Source organism: Stegostoma tigrinum, chromosome 5 (assembly GCF_030684315.1).
Source record: "Stegostoma tigrinum isolate sSteTig4 chromosome 5, sSteTig4.hap1, whole genome shotgun sequence".
NCBI classification, from domain to species: domain Eukaryota; kingdom Metazoa; phylum Chordata; class Chondrichthyes; order Orectolobiformes; family Stegostomatidae; genus Stegostoma; species Stegostoma tigrinum.
Genome location: NC_081358.1, coordinates 99,784,370 through 99,808,204, shown reverse-complemented (window position 1 = coordinate 99,808,204; position 23,835 = coordinate 99,784,370). Strand labels below are relative to the sequence as shown.

The following is a 23,835-nucleotide window of genomic DNA, read 5'->3' as shown; positions in this document are numbered from 1 at the left end:
AAATGCATACAGTAAGTAATAGGAACATAATGCAGGGAGTATACACATCGCTGTTATACTTAATGTTCAGCATAGATATGCAGACACTGCAATTTTTGAGATGTAAATTTTTGCCAGTTTATCAAGAATGCCAGCTGATAAGGTATCAGTTGAAATAGACTTTGCTGTTCTGGTGGTTTAAGGTGCAATGTTTCAGACAAGGAATCTACCCTCTCATGTGACACTTTTTGAAGAAGAGTACTGGATTACCCTCAATGTCTAAAATCATCCTCTTTCTTAGGCAGTCACTTAGGATTGAGGATAACTTTCTTCAACTCCACTTGGATGAGTACTGAGATAACTGATAAGTTCGATGCATGATCAGCACACTCTAGCACATGTAGGAGGATGGTGCTTGAAGAGTTGGGTGAATGGGTTGTTGAAGGTTTGTGCCTTCCTTCTTGTTCCTCAGCTTCACCCCTGCTCCTTCCTGATGATTTCTCTCATTGTTACCTGCCTGAATGAACCTTCTCCATGCTGGCTAGCCATGTGCCAAGGTCCTCCATGAGAACATGATGGGAACATATGGCCCCTTCAGCGATACTTTGAGGAAAATCCTAAAATGTTACATATGTAATATAAAATACAACCAGAAAGTATTGGAGAAACTCAGCAGGTCTGACAGCATTTGTGGAGAGAGACACAATTTTAAGTTTTTGAGTTTAATAATTCTCATTCTTCCACTGATGCTGCCAGACCTGCTGAGTTATTTCAGCATTTTATGCTTCTATTTCAGATTTCCAGCATGTGCCAGATTTTGCTTTAACTTGAGTGACTAAATCTGTCCTCCCATGGGTGTCTTGCGTGACTGAATTCCAAGTGGAGACATTACTTCATTGGTCCAGTGCAAGGCATATGAAAGGCAAGTCTTTAACACAGCAATTATTGATAATTGTCTGAAGGCTGGGCACGTTCATTTGGAAGAAGGTGTTGCATTTGGACCACTTTACCACTGCTAGATTTGGATCATCTCATGAAGGTACCATTGGTGGCATTTCTCCCATGCTTTGAGGTGTCTCCTGTCAGTTATAGGAGTCTCTAAGTGAAACACAGAGATCACAGCTGCTCAGTAAACCATGACCTTGGTCCTGTTTTGAGATTCTGATCCTTAAGTACTTTTCTTCTCCAGCAGTTGAAGGCAGGGCAGGTACATTGTAAATAATGATACATTTCACTGTTTATGTCTGTCTTTGGTGAGAGGTAGCTTCCAAGACACACAACCAGTCCACATACCAGTCTATATGATCATAAGGTCATAGGAAACAGGAGGAGACCATTTAAATTCCTAGAGTTTGCTTTACCATTCGTAGCTGACTTAACTCCAGTTTCACTTCTGACTTAATCCCTGACTAATTGATCATCAAAAATTTGTCTTAGTCTTGAAAATATTCAACAATCCAGCTTCCATTGTTCTCCGGGACACAGATTTTCTAAGATTAATGACCCTCTGAATGAAGTAATTTCTATTCATCCTGGTCTCAAATGGAACTTTATCTTCAAATTGTGACTCACAGTTCTATTTTGCTGAGCCCCTTCAAAATCTTAAATACTTCAATAACATCATCTCCCATTGTGTAAAACTCCACTGAATACTGGCCTATTCTTCTCAACCCTTCCTTTCATCACAGGAATCAACCAAGTGAAACTTCTCTGTAGTTCTCTAATGCAAGTACATCACTCCTTAACTATGGAGAGCAAATCTGTAAAAAAATACTCTAGGTTTGGTCTTGCCTATATCCTGGACAGCCACAGAAAGACACAGCCTATCCAATGTCCACTTGCCTTAATAAATACTTGCTATAATTGCATGTAAACAGAATTGCACAGTGCTACAGTAGTTAACACCACTGCCTCACAATGCAAGGGACCTTGATTCAGTTCCAGTCTTGGGTGACTGTGCGCACATCATTCCTAAGTCTGTGGGGGTTACCTCCCACAGTCCAAACATGTACAGGTTAGGTGTATTAGCTATGTTAGTTAAGGAGGTAGGATGGATGCTCTTCAGAGGGTCAGTTCAGACATGATGGTCGAATGACCTCTTTCTGCTCTACAAGGATTCTAATCTATGATTTTGTGCCTCATGCAAGGACACCAAGATTTCTCTGTACTGCAGTGTGCTCTTCTGTTGTTTGGCTAAAGCAGACAAGCCCACCGATCCTGACCAGTGTGTCACCCTCTGTCACCATCACTAAGAACCTGACCATTTTGTCACTAATACATTTCATTTTGTGTGGCATTGCTCAGTGCAAAATGGCTGACATACATTCCTGAACTTCAAAATTACTTCAATGGTTGCAAACTGTTTTAAGATGTTGTGAGTTTATGCAAGGCACTTTGTAAATACAAGTGCTACCATCACTGTTAAAGGGTACATCATGGCCTAGTGGTATTATCGCTGACTGTTCATCCAGAGACCCAGGTAATGTTCTGGAGACCCAGTTCTGAATTCCACCATGGAAAATGGTGGTATTTGATTCAACAGAAGTCTGGAATTAGGAGTCTAATGACGTTCATGAATCCATTGTCAATTGTTTGGGAAAAAAAACCCATCTGGTTCAGTTATGTCCTTACGGGAAGGAAACTGCTATCCTTTTCTGATCTGGATGACACGTAACTGCAGACTGACAACAATCAGTTCTGAGGAAGGGTCACCGGACCTGAAACATTAACTCTGTTTTATCGCTTACAGATGCTGCCAGACCTGCTGGGCTTTTCCAGCAAATTTGATTTTGTTCCCATAACAATGTGATTAACTGTTAACTGCCACATGGGATGCTCAATAAATGCTGGCTTAGCCAGGGACACCCCCATCCCATGAATGAATTTAAAAAAAGGCAATTGTATGTCTTTTTTACCTGCTGGCATGTAATTATGTTCTCTATCTAAATTTGGATGTAAGCCATTTCTTTCATTCCCTTTTCACAGATCATCTTGCCTTGTTTTTCATCATTGCTTTCAGCTCTGCTAGAACAGTACTGTGAGGCCTTATCATCATTATATAATGTTACAGGTACACTTTATATTATTATTATTATTTATGGGGGCTAGCACAACCCTTGCTTTGTGTTATGGATGTTGAATCTACGATCTGTTAAGATTGAGAAATAAAACAAGAAAGAATAAAAGAAGGTCCCATTTAAGTGCACGGATCTTTAAGTAAAATATGATCAGAATAAGTTGTGCCTTTTATCTAAGAAGCGAGTGAGAATTACTTCCAACAAATGGCATTTGACAAGTTCATTTAAATGAGCAATGTTATTTAATTTGCATTGTAGTTAGCAGTCAAATTGTCCCAGTGTAAATCTGCCAATGAGTAATCTCTCAGCTGTGAGTACAGCAATCAAATGTCGACGTGTTTCCAGTTTGTGGAATGAGTTGATAGCTTAAGATCACCTCTAATTGGTCCGAGTCAGAAATTTCAGTAACAGAGCCCATGAGCTGGCTTTACAGAGAATTAACCCTCCTGATTTGCAGTAGGAAATATTCTTTCAATTCAGCATTGTTCAAAATATATCATTCATTAGCCACAGACTTAGATAAGGTGAATATGCAGTAACTTTGTACAGTAAATGAATTGCCATATATATTTTAGCGCCAGTTAGTTTAGAACTTTGCAGGCTTTCTCTTTCACCAGAGTGTGTGTAGAAAACAACAAATGATTCTCGCAGTGCAATTCAATTGAATGTCAATCACTTTTGCATACAGAATCACAGAATCAGGTTGGAAGTGGGGATGTTTACCAATGATTCTTCAGGTACTAATGCAGCCCACACCAATTGCAAGGTCTGCCGGTTACTATTAAAGGGGACACGATAGCATAGTGATATTATCACTAGACTGTTAATCCACAGACCCAGATAATGTTCTAGGGACTCAGGTTTAAATTTGACCATGCCAGTTGGAGGCATTTGAATTCAATAAATTTCCAAGCTTGGGCTGACAAGTGGCAATTAACATTCATACCACACAAATGCCAGGCAGTGACCATCTCCAACAAGAGAAAACCTAACCAACGTCCCTTGATAATTCAATGGCATACCCAACACTGAGTATCCCATTGAGTATCAGCAACCTGGGGGTTACCATTGACCAGAAACAGAATTGAACTGGCCACATAATTCCTATGGCCACAATAGCAGGTCAGAGGCTAGGAATCTTGCAGTGAGTAACTTATCTCTGGGTACCCCAAAGCCTGTCCATCATCCACAAGGCACAAGTTGGGCATGTGATGGAATACTTTCCACTTGCTCGGATGCTTGCAGTTCCAACAACACAAAAGAAGCTTGACACCATCCGTTTGATTGGCACAACATCCTCAAACCTTCACATCCTTCATCACTCAGAAGCAGCAGTGTATGCTTTTACAAGATGCACTGCAGAAATTTACCAGAAGATCCTTAAAGGAGCTCCTTCCATACCCACAACTTCTTCCACCTAGAAGGTCAAGTGCAGCTGATACATGGGAACACTGTCACCTGCAAGGCACCCTCCAAACCACTCATCCTGTCCTGAAAATATATCACTGTTCTTTCCGTGTTGGGTCAAAATCCTGAAACTCCCTCCATCATGGCATTAGGGCTCTACCTGCAACACATGGATTGCAGCAGCTCAAGAAGGCAGCTCACCACCATGAGCAGTAAATGCTGGCACAGCCAGTGCTGCCCATATCCCTTGAAAAAAATAACAAAATATTGTTATAGTGCAGGAGTCCATTTGTGTGTCTGCCTCAGATCTCTGAATGAACAATACCATTCTCCCACCTTGCACAAGAATCCTCCTGCACATTCTTCCTTCTCAGATATTGCCTAATTCCCTCTTGAATGCTTCCCTCGAACCTGTCTCTACAACCCTCTCAGGCAGCAGATTCCAGACCTTAACCACTTGCTGTGCGATTTTTTTCTCATAGTGTTTTCACTTCATTACCAAGTACTTTAAATCTGTGCCTATCCTTTGTTGATCCTTTTCTGGGTAGAAATATTTACTCCTGAGATGCTGTGCAGATCCCTTATGATTTTGAAAACCTCCATCAGATTCACTCTAAATCTTTATTCCAAGGAAAACAATCATAACCTCTCCAATCCATCTTCATAACTGAAGTTCCTCATCCCTGGAGCTATTCACATGAATCGTGGAGAAGCCACTCAATTCTATATTTATTTACACAGCTGACCACACTAACAACAATGCTGACCAATATGTTACCTCTTGTAACCTTAATAGCGAAGAGAACATTATGAGGTTAATAAGCACCATCAGTTAGTTTAAGCCTATACAGAAGTTGATCAGTATTCCTTATACACGACCCTAAAGTTTTTGACTCGTCTACCAGAGGTCATTGGGATGGTGTGTTCAAATAAGTCCGACATTCGTCAGCATCACTATTACCAATCAATGTGAAAAAAAAGTTTCATATTGCATCCTAACACTGCACTACCAAAATTAAAATTAGTGCATTATATGCTTAAATATCACTTTGGTTAATCTTCATTTGGTGTTAAGAAGATAGATTGAGAGCTTTAATTGGATACAGCCATAAAGGATACAGCTACAACATTGTGATCACCTTGTGGAATTTTAATCTCCTTAAGCCCCTGTAAATGCTGCTGAAATGAATGTACCCTGCAGATACTGTATAAGCAAAAACCTGGAAGTATCCAATAAAGCCGAGGAGCCAAATGGGAAATACAGAGAAGTGCCTATTACAAATCCTTTTGAAGCACTAACAGCAGATGAGAACCGCATTAGCAATTACAAACAAACAGCAGAAAAGTTGGCAGCAGCTAAACAAATAGTGAGGTTAAAACCTTGCAGCCATATGGTATCAATGTGGACTTCACCAGTTTCAAAATCTCCCCTTCCCCTACTGCATCCCTAAACCAGCCCAGTTCATCCCCTCCCCCCACTGCACCACACAACCAGCCCAGCTCTTCCCCCCCACCCACTGCATCCCAAAACCAGTCCAACCTGTCTCTGCCTCCCTAACCGGTTCTTCCTCTCACCCATCCCTTCCTCCCACCCCAAGCCACACCTCCATCTCCTACCTACTAACTTCATCCCACCTCCTTGACCTGTCCGACTTCCCTGGACTGACCTATCCCCTCCCTACCTCCCCACCTATACTCTCTCCACCTATTTTCTTTTCTCTCCATCTTCGGTCCGCCTCCCCGTCTCTTCCTATTTATTCCAGTTCCCTCTCCCCATCCCCCTCTCTGATGAAGGGTCTAGGCCCGAAACGTCAGCTTTTGTGCTCCTGAGATGCTGCTTGGCCTGCTGTGTTCATCCAGCCTCACATTTTATTACCCTAAACAAATAGTGAGCTGCCTTCTTGAACTGCTGCAGTCCATGTGTTGTAGGTAGGCCCATATTGCCATGAGGAAGGGAGTTGCCCTACAATGCTTTTGTTTTGAAAATTCTCAGCTTTATTCTTGCACGTGCACAATCAATAAAAAAGATCCTACAGGGAAGAATATTAGCATCAATGTTAATGTCTCTCTCTACAGCCCCCTCACAATGAACGATCTGCCCATTTTAATGCCCACTGATTCCTGTATATAATGGATCCTTGTGCTCCTCAGCATAGAGTCAGATGGCCATAGAGATATACAGCATGAAAACAGACCCTTCAGTCCAACTTACCCATACTGACTAGGTATCCTAAATTAATCGAGATCCATTTGCCAGCATTTGGTTCATATCCCTCTAAACCCTTTCTATTCATATACCCAACCAGATGCCTTTTAAATGTTGTAATTGTACCGCTTCCTCTGGTAAATCATTCCATACACTCACCAACCTCTGCATGAAAATGTTGCTCCACAGGTCCCTTTTAAATCTTTCCCCTCTCACACAAAAACTATGCTGTCTAGTTCTGGACTCCATTACCCTGGGGAAAAGACCTTGGCTGTTCACTCTTTCCATACCCCTCATGATTTTATAAGCTTCTATAAAAGGTCAACCCTCAGCCTCTGACACTCCAGATAAAACAGCCTCTCCATATAACTCAACCCTTCCAACCCTGGTAACATCCTTGTAATTCTTTTCTGAGCCCTTACAAGTTTTGCAACTTCCTTCCTATCGCAGGGAAACCAGAATTGAATGCAATGTTGGAAATCTGGTCAAACCAATGTCAACACACCCCAGGACCTTACCATTCGGCTTTCATTCATTAGCAGGGGAATTGAGTTTAAGAGCTCTGAGGTTATACTGCAGCTCTATAAATTTCTGGTTAGACCACACTTGGAATATTGTGTTCAGGTCTGGTCACCTCCTTATACATTTTCACACAGCAAAACGGTTAAAACATAGAACATAGAACATAGAACATTACAGCACAGTACAGGCCCTTCAGCCCTCGATGTTGTGCCGACCTGTCATACTGATCTCAAGCCCAAATAACCTACACTATTCCATGTACGTCCATATGCTTGCCCAGGTCTGGCATCTGTTACCTGAAAGTGTCGTGGAGGCAGGTCCAACCTGAATAAGCTACAGATCTCTAGGCTCCTCTTTAAGAACAGAGTGACCAGCTGGGAATGGCATGAAGAATAGTACAGGAAAAGACCCTGTCTTGATGCAACACAAGGTTGCACTCTATGGAATGAGGACCACATAATCAAGATAAAAACTGAAATTGGATCACGGAGTAACATCCTTTGTAATCTGGCAAACTCAAAATGGGGCTCTGGTCCAAATACTTATTAGGGCGTCAGCTCTGGCAATCTGAGTTTTTGCTGCACAGGATATGCTTGCCCTGGAGAGGAATGTGCACCCAAGGAAATAAATTGAACATTGTCCTTAATACTTGGTGCAGTCATATTACTGGCTGCACTAAGCCAAATAAGGTGGATGACCTTTACCTGCAGGAACTCCAAACATCCATTGCGCAGAGGTAGCCAGAACTGAAAGAAAAATGCAACATAATGATCCACACCATCCATTCATTCAGGATCATCCCATTAAGAATAGGTGGAGTTTCAGGTGCACTGCCTCCACTTTAAGGACCCTCTCACCTCCACTGTAAAATAATGTACCAGGAGAAATTAACTTCAGAATAAACCCCATCACCAGGCTACTGAAAACAATGAACATCTCCAACCTTCAGTCGCAAATCAAGGCTAATCTCACAATAAAAACAAAATACTGTTGTCACTGGAGATCTGAAATGAAAACAGAAAGTGCTGGAGAAACTCAGCAGGTCTGGCAGCATCTATGGAGACAGAAACAGAATTAACATCTCAAATTCAATATGGCTGTTCCTTGGAACTGAAGGAGGCATAAAAATGATGGATTTGAAAGTGTTGACAAAGGGAGAGGAAGGGGGAATGGAACAGATGGTGAGAGTGCCATTTCCGCCACCTGCGGTAGCCTACCACCAACAAACACATCTTCCCCACACCTCCTCTCCCCCCCCTCCCTCATTCATCAGTATTCCACAGGGAATTTCACTAGTGCTCTAATGTGTTGACGTAAGATCCTTTGGCCCAAGTCTCACTGTAGTACAAAAATGTAGTAATGACAACTGCTTTGCTTACCAGAATTCTTGTGACTTTTGGAGAATTTTTTTGACAATCACTGCCATTGCTTTTGGATTTCTTGAACTGACCAAAGCATTGATTTTGTAAATCACATAACTCCATGGTTTGTGCTCAAAAATTTTGGTTGTGCAGGAAGCTTTGTCGCAACCCTGCTTCATAATGATACAACTGCAACCAACTTCGGTGTGATATTTGAAACAGACACATTAAAAACCCAAAGTAAATCAATTTAGACTCATTAGATTTAGGGGTGTTTTCTTTTTAGATTGGAAAAAAGCTAATGTAATTCCTTTAATTCAAAATGATGAAAGGTAGAAATTGGGAAAACACACACCAGGTGGACTAATATCTGTCATAGCGGAGTTAGAAGCTAGACCATAAGAAATAGGAACAGGAGTAGGCCATTCAGCCCCTCAAGCCATATCTTCAATCAGATCATGACTGATTCAACATTCTTCATGTCCACTTTCCTGCCCTTTCCCAATAATCCTTGATTCCCCCACGGATTAAGAATCAACCTTGCCCAATCTTAAACATACGCAAGGGCTCTGTCCCACAGCTCTGTGTGGCAAGGAGTTCCAAAGGCTCGCAATATTCTGAGAGAAGAAATTCCTCTTCATCTCAGTCTCAAATTGACTATGCGCTGTGAGCCGAGATTCTCTTGTGAGGGAAACATCCTCTCAAAGTTTACACTGTTAACTCCTTAAGAATCACATATATCTCAATTGTTTTTGTTGTCCCTCCAAAATAAACAACTTCACATTTCCCCACATTATCCTCCATCTGCTAATTTTTTACCACTTAATTAATCTATCACTATCTCGCCGTAAACTGTATTCCTTTCACAACCTGCCCCATTTTTACCATCTATACATTTGACTACACTACATTCGTTTCCTTCCTCCAAGTCGTTATTATATGTTGTAAACAGTTGCGGTCCCAACACTGATCCATGTGGAACCTCGTTACTCACGAGTTGCTAACCTTAAAAAGAACATTTTATCCCTCCTTGCAGTTTTCTGGCCATTAGTCAATTCTCTATTTATGCCAGTATACTACCTTGAAAACCTTGGGCTCTTGTTGAATTATTATTGAAAGCATTATAACAGAGCATTTGGATTAGTTCAAGCCAACATGGTCTAGTCAAGGGGAAATCATATGATGAAGATTTATTGGAGTTCTTTGAAGAAGTAACTTGTGCAGTATATGAAGACGAACCAGTGGATATATAGTATTTAGATGTCCAAAGGCATTGGATAATGTGCCATATCAAAAGCTATTGCAGAAAATAAAAGCTCTTTGCATAAGGAGTAACATGTTGGCATGAATAGAACATTGGCTGGCAAACATGAAGCAGGCAGCAGGAATAAGTGGAGTAGAGATGGATGAACACAGCAGGCCAAGCAGCATCAGAGGAGCAGTTTTGGGCCCAGACCCTTCTTCAGAAATGGGGGAGGGGAAGGGGGTTCTGAAATGAATAGGAGGAGAGGGGGAGGCAGATAGAAGATGGAAAGAGGAGAAGATAGGTGGAGAGGAGACAGACAGGTCAAAGAGGCAGGGATGGAGTCAGTAAAGTTGAGTGTAGATGGGGAGGGGATAGGTCAGTCCAGGGAGGACGGACAGGACAAGGGGGCAGGATGGTGCTAGCAGGTAGGAGATGGGCGTGGGGCTTGAGGTGGGAGGAAGGACAGGTTAGGGAGACCGGGACAAGCTGGGCTGGTTTTGGGACGCAGTTGGGGGAGGGTAGATTTTGAAGCTTGTGGATTCCACATTGATACCGTTTGCAGGGTTTCCAAGCGGAATATGAGTTGCTGTTCCTGCAACCTTTGGGTGACATCATTATGGCGCTGCAGGAGACCCAGGATGGACATGTCGTCTGAGGAATGGAGGGGGAGTTGAAATGGTTCGCAACTGGGAGGTATTTGTTGCGAACCAAGCAAAGGTGCTCCACAAGATGGTCTCCAAGCCACCGCTTGGTTTTGCCAGTGTGGAGGAGGCCACTTCAGCAACAGTGGATACAGTATACCACATTAACAGATGTGCAGGAGAACATCTACTTGATGTGGAAGGTCTTCTTGGGGCCTGGGATGGGGGTGAGGGGGTAGGTATGGGGGCAGGTGTAACACTTCCTGCAGTTGCAGGGGAAAGTGCCGGGTGTGATGGGGCTGGAGGGAAGTGTGGAGTGGACAAGGGAGTCACAGAGAGAGTGGTCTCTCCGGAAGGCAGACAAGGGTGGGGAGGGAAAAATCTCTTTGGTGGTGGAGTCGGATTGCAGATGGTGGAAGTGTCGGAGGATGATGCGTTGGATCCGGAGGTTGGTAGGGTGGTACATGAGGATGAGGGGGTTTCTGTTTTGGTTGTTATTGCAGGGAGGGGGTGTGAGGGATGAGTTACAGCAGGAGTAAGTGGGTATTGTTCGCGCCACCAGATGTCACAAGTGGTGTGCTACAGTATCGGGTGCTGGTGCCTCAACTCATTATAATTTATATCAATGATTTGAATGAAGAGACTGACAGTACAGTAGCTAAATTTGCCAATAACAAAAAGTGATTCATGAAGAGGACATAAGGAGCCTACAAAGGGATATAGATTAAGTAGGTGAGGAAATGTACAATTGGAAAACTGTCCATTTTGGCAGAGAACATAAAAAGGACGCTTATTTCCTAGATGGTGAGAGGTTGCAGAGCTCTAAGATGCAGAGATATCTGGGTGCCTTAGTGCAAGGTTAGTATGTAGGTATAACAAGTAGTCAGGAAGGCTAATAGAATGGAATGGTTTATCACAAGGGGAACTGAATGCAAGTGTTGGGAGGTTATTCTTCAATTATACAGGGCACTGGTGAGACTGCATCTGCAATACTGTGTACAGTAGCTACCACTGTACTTACTTACAAAGGATGTTAATAAATTGGAAACAGTTTGAAGAAGCTTAACTAGGCTAATACCTAGAATGAGCAGATTGCTTTATGGGGAAAAGTTAAACAAGCTATCCCTGTATCCTTGCGAGTTTCGAAGAGGCAGAGATGACTTAATTGAAACACATAAAATCCTGAGGCAACTTTACTGGGTGTATGGGAAAGTCTAGAACTTGTGTAAAAATATGAGGGCACTCATTTAAAGCAGGATGAAGGAACATTTTTATTTTCCTCAGAAGGCTATGAGTCTTTGGAATTCCCTTCCTCAATCGGCAGCGGATGTAGTATCATTAAATATTTTTGAGGCAGGAGTAAATAGGTTCCTTATTAAAGAGACCTCAGCCCTACCAGACCATAGGGCTGTTCTCTCAATGGAGACAGAGATGAGTGGTGGTAGTTTAATCTGAGGGTCACCACATCAGATGAGGAAAGAAGTTGAGAAGGAGTGCTTCATGTTAATTCCCGCCAGTGAAGGAATTGAACCCATGCCGTTGATATTATTGAAATGGCAAGGCAGGCTGAAAGGGTTGTAGCCTGCTCGTGTTCCTTGTTTGTATTTTCATAAGTCAAGCAAAGTTATGTGATAGCCCCATGCTGCTTACAATCTACTCGACAGCAGCTATTCACCGCATCAAAAATCAAATACCCTCTGACACCAGTATTAACTACTGCCCAGATAAAATACTCTTTAACCCCAGTCACCTCCATGCCAGATTTAAACTTTAACTTGCAATATCCACAGTTTGTGACTAATAGCAGTTCTGTTGCCCACTCTCAGTATGCTGTTGATCTCTTCTGTATTTGGTGATGGCAGCTTGTCCTTGACTATTGCCAAACCAAAACTCTTGCATCAGCTCACAACTATTCAATCCACTTCTCATATATTTTGAAGGAGAGACCAACAAAGAAATCAATACAATAACAGCATTTATAAATTATTTGTCCATGTTGTTTCTCTATCTTACCACTTGACACACAAACACACAAAATGGGTGTAGCTGGCATGTTAAAATTTGAACACCAAAAGCACTTGTCTAACAATGGACATCTTTTTGATTTGCTAAGCAAAAACCTGTTCACTACATTTTGCCTGGCTGCATGCTTTTGTGGGATTGCATATACCTGAAGTCATTTGATATACATGGACTTCCAGGGTGAATCAAAGTTGTGAAGCTATATTCAGAAAAAAATGAATAAGGTCAGTGATAGTTTGGAGAATAGGATCTCCAAGTTTCCTTTAGGGTGAAATTTTCAGTTATTATAAAACTTCAGGAAAGAAAACTAAATGACCTGAGAGGAAAGACTAGAAAAACGCAATTTTTTCAGTTTTGAGAGGAGGCAACAGAGGAATGACAAGTAGTGTATGAGGCAGTAAATGGTATGGGAAGTAAAAATCTGGAGTATTACTTCAAACTAAGCCATTGCACTAGGATAAGGTTTGCAGGTTATAAAGAATTTCATAGAATATACTGTACAATTACAGATTATTTGGCCCATATAAGACAGTATGGAAAAGTGTTTAATTGGGGGAGGGGAATTACAATGCTATTAGGCAAGAACTGCGGAGCATAAATTGAGATCAGATGTTCTCAGGGAAGTCCACGACAGAAATGTGGAGCTTGTTTGGGAGCAGTTACTACAGGTACTGGATAGGTTTGTCCCACTGAGGCAAGGAAATGATGGTAAGGTGAAGAAACCTTGGATGACAAGACATGTTGAACACCTATGCAAGGGGAAGAAGCAGGCTTACTTAGGCTTGAGGAAGCAAGGATCGGACAGGACTCTAGAGGTATACAAGGTAGCCAGGAAGGAACTGAAGAATGGACTGAGGAGAGCTAGAAGTGGGTATGAGAAAACCTTGGTGGGTAGGATCAAGGAAAACCCCAAGGTATTCTATACTTATGTGAGGAACAAGAGGATGGCCAGATTGAGGGTAGGGCCAATCAGGGATAGTGAAAGAAACTTGTGCACAGAGTCAGAGGAGATAATGAATACTTTGCTTCAGTATTCATCAGTGAGAGGCACCTTAACATTTGTGAGGACAGCATGAAACGGGCAGATATGCTCAAACAGGTTGATGTTAGGAAGGAGGATGTGCTAGAAATTGTGAAAAACATGAGGGCAGATAAGTCCCCTGGGCCAGACAGTACGGGATTAGTACGGGAAGCAAGGGAAGAGATTGCTGCCCCTTTTGCAATGGTCTTTGCATCGTCATTGTCCACTGGAGTAGTACCAGAAGATTAGAGGGTGGCAAATATCATTCCCTTGTTCAAGAAAGGGAATAGGGATAATCCTGGGAATTACAGACCGGCCAGTCTTACTTCTGTGGTGGGCAAATTATTGGACAGGATTCTGAGAGATAGCACTTACGATTATTTGGAAAAGCACAGTTCGATTAGAAATAGTCAGCATGGCTTTGTGAGGGGCAGGTCATGCCTCACAAGCCTTACTGAATTTTTTGAGGATGTGGCAAAACACATTGATGAAGGCATAGCAGTGGATGTGGTGTATATGGATTTTAACAAGGCATTTGATAAGGTTCCACATGGTAGGCTCATTCAGAAAGTAAGGAGGCATATGATTCAGGGAAATTTGGCTGTCTGGATACAAAACTGGCTGTACGATAGAAGACAGAGGGTGGTAGTAGATGGAAAGTATTCAGCCAGGCGCTTGGTGACCAGTGATGTTCAGCAGGGATCTGTTCTGGGACCTATGCTCTTGGTGATCTTTATAAATGACTTAGAGGTGGAAGTGGAAATGTGGGTTAGTAAGTTTGCTGATGGCATGAAGGGTGGTAGAATTGTGGACAGCGTGGAGGGCCGTTGTAGGTTGCAATGGGACATTGACAGGACGCAAGGCTGGGCAAAGAAGTGGCAACCCAAAAAAGTGTGAAGTGATTCATTTTGGAGGGGGGGTGGTCAAATTTGTTTGCAGAATACAGGGTTAATGGCAAGATTCTTGTCAGTGTGGAGGAACAGAGGGATCTTGGCATCCACATCCATAGATCCCTCAAAGTTGCTACCTAAATTGATAGGGGTGTAAAGAAGTCGTATGGTGTGTTCATTGGCAGGGATATTGAGTATAAGCGCTGTGACGCTATGTTGCAGCTCTATAAAACTCTGGTTATACCACACTTGGAATATTGTGTTCAGGTGTGGTCACGCCATTATAGCAAAGATGCAGAAGCTTTAGAGAGGCTGCAGAGGAGATTTACCAGGATGCTGCCTGGGCTGGAGGGTAGGATTTATGAGGAAAGGTTGAGGGAGCTAGGGCTTTTGCCATTGGAGCAAAGAAGGATGAGAGGTGACTTGAAAGAGGTGTACAAGATAATGTGAGGCATAGATAGAGTGGATAGCCATATACTTTTTCCCAGAGCGGAAATGACTGTTACGAGAGGGTGTAATTTTAAGGTGATTGGAGAGAGGTATAGGGGAGATGTCAGAGGTAGGTTCTTTACACAGAGTGGTGGGTGTGTGGAATGCACTGCCAGCAGTGGTAGTGGAGTCAGATACTTTAGAGACTTTTAAGTGACTCTTGGATAAGCACATGGAGGATAGTAAAATGTAGGGTATGCCGGGTAGATTGATCTTAGTAGGATTCGGCACCACATTGTGGGCAAGGGGCCTGTACTGTGTTGTACTGTTCCATGTTCTATATCTTGTTCCTCTCATTTTTCCTAATCGAACTCTATCAGCTTCACCCTTTGTTCCCTTCTCCCTCATGGTTCATCTCACCTCCTTTAAAATTCTCCTCAACTATTTTTCCCACTATTCCCTGCGATCGCATGTTCCACGTACATTGCAAAGATGTCTCCTGCTTTCTTTATTTGATCTCCTGGTGACAGTCTTATACTGAAGGCCATTAGATTTGCTGTTTCTCACATAACTTTATTCGTATAAATTCTTTGCATCTTCCCCCAGAGTCTATATCCTTTTAATAACATGGAGACTAAAACTGCTTCTCGTGCTTAAAGTATATGCTAATCCATTTGATTGAAGATTACTTGTATAAAATAAATCTTTGATCCTGGTCAAGGTGGTTTCTTTACAGAGTTTGGGTAGGGGAGAGGTGGAAAAAGCTCTGACATATTTTAATAAAACAGACATTTTGTTGGATAAGCTGCATTTATTCTGTGTTTATGTGAAAGAACTTGCACTTTTCAGGATCTTGGGATGTCACAAATTGTATATAGGAACCAAAAGGTTTTTGTACTATAATCATGGCTGTAATAATTGCTTTCTTTTAAGCTCATTTGACTGGATAGTTGGTCTGCAATGCAAGAAATTGCCAATAATGTCGATTTGAAAATATGACCTTGTCATGAAAGATCAACGTCTCACCTTCTATTTCAAAAAGTTCCCTTCTTTCTCCACTCCTCCTGTGGGTTCATTTCCTGTAACAACTGAGGTTACTATGAAGGTTCCTCCTTCTCAACCTCTCCCCTCACCTGAGGCATGGCTAACCTCAAGCTGAACGACCACTAGTTATCTTTCTCTCATCAGCAAGTGAGACTCTGCTGACTTTGATTTAATCATTGTAATGTTGGAAAACAGCTGCCAGTTGGTGAATAGCAAAGAAAAATGAAATAATTACCTGATTATCCATTTTCATGATGATGCATAAAAGGTACATGTTGGCCAGGATAACAGAGTAGAGTGACACGGGATTTCTAGGCTGGTGGGTGAACGACAGCATTCTACTTCAGATGACAGTGTTCTGCCACTGAGCCAAGGCTGACAGTTATCTCTGGGTAGACTGAATGTCTTCTTTGTTCATTCCTGTCATTAACTTGTAATACACTCTTGAGTCAAATTGTGAATGATATTGTCACTTGATTAATGTATTATCTATAAAACCTGCCATCAGCAATACTTGAGAGACAGCAGTAAATTGTGGTGAGAAAACACAGTGAATCTCAACGTATCATTAACTAATACATTATATGTTCGTCAAAACGAAAAAATGTTAATGATTAAAAAATGAAAGGCTTCCTATAGTAAGCAATCAGTGACAGTATAAAGCATCCTCAGTCAGATCTAAATCAACTAATAGGGAAGTAAAGCTTCTTTTCCTATTGCAACATGCCTCAGTGACAAACTCACAAGCATACCCACAAGTGCATCAGTGTGACATTTTATCAATACATTTCCAACACAAGTCACCTGTGAGCTCACTAAGTGAGATTGTCAAATTGTGAAAAACTAGCAACATTCTTTTTATAGATAACAAGGTGTGGACCTGGATGAACACAGCAGGCCAAGCAGCATCTCAGGAGCACAAAAGCTGACGTTTCGGGCCTAGACCCTTCATCAGAGCTACTTCAACATTCTTTTTATGTTGTCACAAGCTAACCAGAAGGACCATCTGTTCTGTTTCATCGAATTTGTACCTTGTCACTGAAAGATCAATTTCTCACTCACTGTTTCATGAAGTTCCCTTTTTACTCCACTCTTCCTGCCCCCTGTTTTTAATGTAATTTTTCATGTGAAGCTCCAGGGGAGGACTTTAAAAGAAAGACACACCCATACACTTATCTTCCCCTTTTGTAACTTTAGGCTATGCCTTATTTGGTAGTTAAAGCAAGCTGCTACAAGTATCTGGTGTTATTTATGGATGTTGCAGAGCATATGGCAGAGATTCTGGAATGCAAGTTAATGTTTTAATAAGAAAATGAAAAACAAGTATTAATAACAATCAAATGTGGATTCTGTTTGCCAACGTAAATGGGCCTTTGTGTAGTAATGGTAAATTGAAATAGATTTATAACCCTCTCAAATAGAGACAGATGATATTCTATATTGATTACATATTAAGCCTGAGAATTTTACCTTAACATTCTATCCTGGATTTTGTGGGCCATCAGTGTCTTATTGGGTGAACCCATTTGAGAGCTATATTTATCTTACGATACTTCAAAGTAGATGTGAGTCACACATTCCAACAAAGAAAAACAATAAAGAGGTTCAGGTTTACACTTAAAAAGGTTTGCTTTCTCAGGTTGCTTTCTGGCTATTGCCAGCACCTTCATACCTCAGCTAACTATTGGTTAGAATGGAACGTTGATTATACACTGATTTATTTCCAGCAACATAACTTTGAATGTGTTCACTGTTTAATCCAATTTTAGTATTGATACTTGTTTCAGTTTTAGTTGCGCACCCAGCAAGATGAGAAAACATTTTGCTAGTGAACAGAACAAACCAAGTGTAGCAAGACTAGTCCCAAAGTCAAAATTTGTTTATTCCAGCCTCATAATAGGATCAAAACTGAAAGAACTGCAGATGGTATAAATCAGAAACAAAAACAGAAGTTGCTGGAAAAACTCAGCAGGTCTGGCAGCATCTGTGGAGAGGAATCAGAGTTAACGTTTTGGGTCAAGAACTGAGGAAGTTCCTCAGAATTGAGGAAAGGCCACTCAATCTGAAACATTAACTCTGGTTTCTCTGCACAGATGCTACTAGACCTGCTGAGCTTTTCCAGAAATTTCTGTTTTTGTGTTGCAATATGATCAGTCTGATATTTTTACAATTCACTCTTGTGACCAGACAGACAGTAAATTCTCCAGCATCTGCAGTTCCCATTATCACTGATACAATTTTAACCTCACTGCGAAGCCTCTTCCAGGGATGCCTAACCTGAAGAAGTTACCCTCCTCCCTCCGGACCAACCTGAAGGAATCTCTCTCCCATTGCAACTCTCTTGTAATCTCTTCGGCCTTGAAACTGCTCGACCATGTCCTGAAGCCTCTCCACCTATCTTCTTTTCTCTCCATCTTCGGTCCGCCTCCCCCTCACTCCCTATTTATTCCAGAACCCTCACCCCATCCCCCTCTCTGATGAAGGGTCTAGGCCCGAAACGTCAGCTTTTGTGCTCCTGAGATGCTGCTGGGCCTGCTGTGTTCATCCAGCCTCACATTTTATTATCTTGGATTCTCCAGCATCTGCAGTTCCCATTATCACTGACAGTAAATTAGATTTGGCTTTGTATTGCAGTTTGAAACTGCTACATCGAAATTTCAAACAAGCAATGGGGACTCGCACCTTATTTGTCTAAATTGAATTTGAATACCAGTCCAATATGTAAGTGCAATGATCTGCACTGCTACCTGAGAAAAGTAAAGATGATTGACTATGATTATGTGCCTTCAACATACTCTGGGAACTTTAATATACGCGTTAAATCTCATTTTGAGTCTCTATTGAAGGTCTTGATGCAGCTTGTGCTGCTGATTTCTCGTACAAAACTGACAAGCTATGTTCTTAGTTCCAAGCTACTCACCTATAATCAATCTGTTGGTAAGTATGGGTGCCAGTCCCTTATTTAGTTAATTTATTTGCAGACCCTGGAATTCCAGAATTCTGGAAACACACTTCAAGTTTTCATAGAACTCAGTGATTATATTTCAAGATCCCAGTGTTCCATTTCTGTGTCACATGGTGTTCTTATTTTCAAATATCACGTTTCAGCAGGCTCTGCTGCCCTCATTGTGAGTACCTATGACGTGTGTATAATGAACACCCATATGCAGCTCTGTATATGTGTGTATATTTGGTTAATATTACATACAGGGCATGAGTTGAATGAAGACTTCAGACTGAAAACAATAGCAAGTCCCGTGTGTAATCCAGCATACATGTCATTGAAAACTTTGTCAAATACTTACATCATAACCTAATCATGAGTTACATAACAATTCAGTATATAATAATTACCATGTTATAACACGAAGAACAGCATGAGGCTTTCCATCATGCCCCGGCCAATATGTTTTCCTCAACCATTATCGCAAAAAAAACAGGCTAACTAATCATTTATCTCATTACCATCACAGAACTCCCACCATCATTGTCTGCACAACAAAGATACTTCATTAATGTACTTGGACAGATCTTTATATCTGAACACACTAAAATAAGTTATAGATTATTATTTTTAGTTTTTGCAAGGTCTATTTGTGCACTCTTTTTGTTTTGTGATTCATATGCACACGAGGAGTACATTCAGCAACTTGCAATAAGAAGCTTGGTGTGACATTCAATTAAATTATGACTGAGTTGCACCCCTAATTCCATTTGCCCTTGCTCCAAATGTTTAGCACAAACAAAAATCTAGCTCCATATTGAATAGTCCAATCATTTCAGAATCTCCAGTGAAAAAATTATTATTACCTTATTTCTTTATTTTTCTATTTTATTCTATGAAGTAATGTTCAACATTTTAATTCTGTTTCTCTTACTACTTTGTACCCTAAGTTTTCACTGTATTCTGCGCTCAAGTACATATGGCAATAAAATCTAAATTTAAAATCTAAATCCACTTCTGATTTTGCTGCTGAATGGGTGAGCTTTAATTTTAAGCTTCCTTTTTAAGTCTCTTTTTAAATTTAGTTCTCTTTGTTCTTGATTTCTCCTCCAGAAAAAGTTATTTCTCATAAAAACCTTGTAAATCTTTTTAACATTTTAAACTTGATCAGCTCACCCTTGAATATTTTATGTTCAAAGAAATATAACAAACCAAGCTGCTAGCCCTTATCATTTAACCCTCATCCCCCAGTTACTAGAGTCATTCTGGTGACTTTGTAATCTGCTGTTTCCAAAGTGCAGTTCATAAAACTGGATGAATACAGCCGATGGCATCTGACAAACGTTCTATATTAACTGTATAATAACTTCTTCTAGTTTGTGTTCCAGTCCCATTGAGATAAAGATCTCCAAAGTAACCATTACAATCGGATGAAGATACGGGGCAACAGAGAGAAGGCAAGGAGAGTGCAAGTAGTGTGAGATTGCTAAAGCAAAGAGTTTACACTAGCACAATATGACAAATAGCCTCCTCCTGCTCAATAAAACACTGTGATTCTGCAGTCAACTATATGTACAAGGTCTAACAATGTGAGTTAAGAAAGAGAAATATTTATTTTAAGAAATCCATGTTTTTTTCTCATATCCTTTTTTCAGCAATGACATATATTTTCTCATATATCTTATGAATAGCAAATACCCTTGTCATATCTTCAGCATCACTCTTGGTTAATATCACCCCATTGTTACAAATCAGAACATTGTATTCATAAAATCTCTACAGTTTGAAAGCAGGTCCACCAGCCCATTGATTTCACACTGACCCTCCCTATTAACTTGCAATCCCATAGCTAATCCACCAAGCCAGCACATCCCTGGACACTATCAGCAATTTAGCATGGCCAATCCAGTTAACCTGCACAGGCTTGGACTATGGGAGGAAAATAGACCGCCCATGGAGAGAATGTGCAAACTCCGAACGGACAATCACCTGAGGGTGGAATCAAACCTGGGTCCCTTCACTGTGAGGTAGAAGTGCTAACCCCTGGGCCACTGTGCTCCCATGGTATTGGCTTACCATGAACAAGATCCAGAACTTAGCCAGTAAATCAATTAGCTGCCCTAAGTTTAATTTGTTGTGTTTCTGTTTACCACTGCTCTGTAAATTGCATTTTTTTAAAAATTGATCTGTTTAAATTTCAAATATCCAGTTAATAACAATGAATAATTTAACACAAAACACCATTGCCCGGTTTATAGGGAATCTATATTGTATACAGCTATGTCATTTATGCTATGGGTTTAAGCGGAGCAAAATTGGATCAACTCTGAAATGTTTTTCCACGTAAATTGATTTTTTTTATTTTCACAACAGTTTTTTTTAATTGTGATTTTTAACTGCCTCCATGAATCAAAAAGGGGTGGCACGGTGGCTCAGTGGTTACCACTGCAGCCTCACAGCACCAGGGATCTGGGTTCGATTCTTGCCTTGGGTGACTGTCTGTGTGAAGTTTACAAATTCTCCCGGTGTCTGCGTGGGTTTCCTCCAGGTGCTCCGGTTTCCTCCCACAGTCCAAAGATGTGCAGGTTAAGTGGATTGGCCATGCTAAATTGCCCACAGTGTTCAGGGGTGTGTGGGTTATAGGGGGATGGGTCTGGGTGGGATGTTTCAAGGGGCAATGTGGACTTGTTGGGCCAAAGCGCCTGTTTCCACACTGTAGGGAATCTAATCTAATCTAATCTAATATACTAAAGGAAAAGTTGGCATAATTATCATTCATCTTAGGGAATGAATTTGAGCCATTCAGTTGAAAACTCCCAAAATTTCAAATTTTTAAATAATATCTGATTGGTGACCCACCTTAGTATCCTTGTCTTCAGTCATGATCCAGTAATGCTGCTGTGAGGGGAGCGAATGGCCGAGTGGTATTATCGCTGGACTATTAGTGCAGAAATTCAAGTAATGTTCTGAGGATTTGGGCTTGAATCCTGGCAAGGTACAGGGTGGATTTCAAATTTCAAACAAAACTCTGAAGTTTAGAATTTACTGATGACAGTGAAACAATTGTCATTTCAAAAGCTCGTCTGGTTCACTAACATCCTTTAGAGAAGGAAATCTGCCATCCTCACCTGGTCTGGCCTACATGTAACTCCAGATCTATTGCAATGTATTTGCCTCCCAACTGTCCTTTGGGGAATCAGGGATGGACAATAAATGATGGCCTAGCCAGTGATGCCCTCATCCTATGAATAAATAAAAAGAAACCATTCCTCAGACACAAAAGGAACTGCAGATGCTGGAGAATCCGAGATAACAAAGTGGAGAGCTGGATGAACACAGCAGGCCAAGCAGCATCCTAGGAGCAGAAAAGCTGACATTTCGAATCTAGACCCTAGACTTTGTTATCTTAAATCCACTCCTCTATGTGTTTATCAGAGGACAGCAATAATAACCTCTGAATGGTTTTTCACTCCCTTATGCCTGCATTTCCGGCTGATGCTAATTTTTTTTTGCGTCGGCCTTTTGTGTGATATGTTAACTTAACATAAACAGAAGATCAAGCCTGGATCCGTCTTAGGCAGGATAGCTCAGCTCCAATTGCAGCAATGTATTAGGGATCCAATCAAGGATCTCAGCTGTTCTTTGCTTGCATTGAATGAGATGCTATAGTCAGTAATAAAGCTTGCACTTTTTCATTTCCGGTCCTCTTGGCAATGCCAAGTGATGAATCCAAAGGCTGGAAAAATAATCACAGCACTGTAAGAAACTGAAACTCATTAGCATCTAGCCAAGCTATTTCAGGACAGGTACAATTTTTGGATGTATCTAATTACAAGATCTTAACAAGATAAGAAGTAAGAGTAGAGCTGTTATTTCACCATTGTGTCTGCTCTGCAACTCAATAAAATCATGGCTAATCTAACTTGCTACCTTAACTTCACTTTCTTGCTTAGCCCTGTTATCTTTAATCCTCATGGAGATGAAAATTCTTCATTACCTAACCTTGAATATCTTCTTTGCTTCTGAGGAAGAGAATCCCAAAGACTAGTAACTGAAGAATTTTCTCCTCATCTCAGTCTTAAACCTGATAACGATGTTCAAAATCATGCTCCACTGTTCCACAAGCTATCACAAATTTGAAATATGACCGACTCAATTGCTACGATGGGTAATGTCTGAGTGTGACCACTATTTAAGATAAAATAAACTTAAATCAGGTTTCATTACCAGACAGGGTACCAAAAGGATCCTTATTTTGACACTTATCCTTTAACATATGGCAAAATGGATTATTAATTGTTAATATGTAAACTCAAACTATGCACCTTTAATATGCAAACCTGTATACTTTACAAATTGGACAGATGAGACAAGTGAGGCATAAAGTTTTCAGGATGTCATGAGATATAGGTAAAAGGGAAAAAGTCTTTGGATCAAGAGTCCAAACCATAAGTGGAAATGAGATGACTTTCTCAGTTTGCCTTAGTTTTTGATGACCTGATATTGTTTCTCAATTGGCCCTGAATTGATCTTCAATGTGATAGCTGTTCATATCTTTTTCTACTGACGGAAGGGGAAAGAGAGAGAGAGAATGATTTGACTTGCATGCATATTTTCGAGAGTATGAGACTCCGAACTGCTCTCTTCTCTCAGTTCTGTCAGAAAGCTGCAACTTACAACAAATCTCAATGTTAATGCTATATCAGACATAATGGGAACTGCAGATGCTGGAGAATCCAAAGACCTCAAAGTATGGAGCTTGATGAACACAACAGGCCAAGCAGCATCTTAGGAGCACAAAAGCTGACGTTTCGGGCCTAGACCCTTCATCAGAAAAGGGGGCGGAGAGTAGATTCTGAAATAAATAGGGAGAGAGGGGGAGGTGGATGAAAGATGGATAGAGGAGAAGATAGGTGGAGAGGAGACAGACAAGTTAAAGAGACGGGGATGGAGCCTGTAGACGTGAGTGTAGGTGGGGAGGTAAGGAGGGGATAGGTCAGCCCAGGGAAGACGGACAGATCAAGGAGGTGGGATGAGGTTAGTAGG

At 41.1% G+C, this 23,835-nt stretch overlaps 1 protein-coding gene across 1 annotated transcript in view; it reads left to right on the top strand.

Annotated features, from left to right (window-relative positions):
* LOC125452094 (corticotropin-releasing factor receptor 2) overlaps nt 1-23,835 on the top strand; it is a 228,547-nt gene that overhangs the window by 31,732 nt on the left and 172,980 nt on the right. Inside the window, exon 2 of the mRNA XM_048530088.2 lies at nt 2,965-3,049. Within this exon, the coding sequence (XP_048386045.1) occupies nt 2,965-3,049 (85 nt within the window). The remainder of the gene's footprint in view (nt 1-2,964; nt 3,050-23,835) is intronic.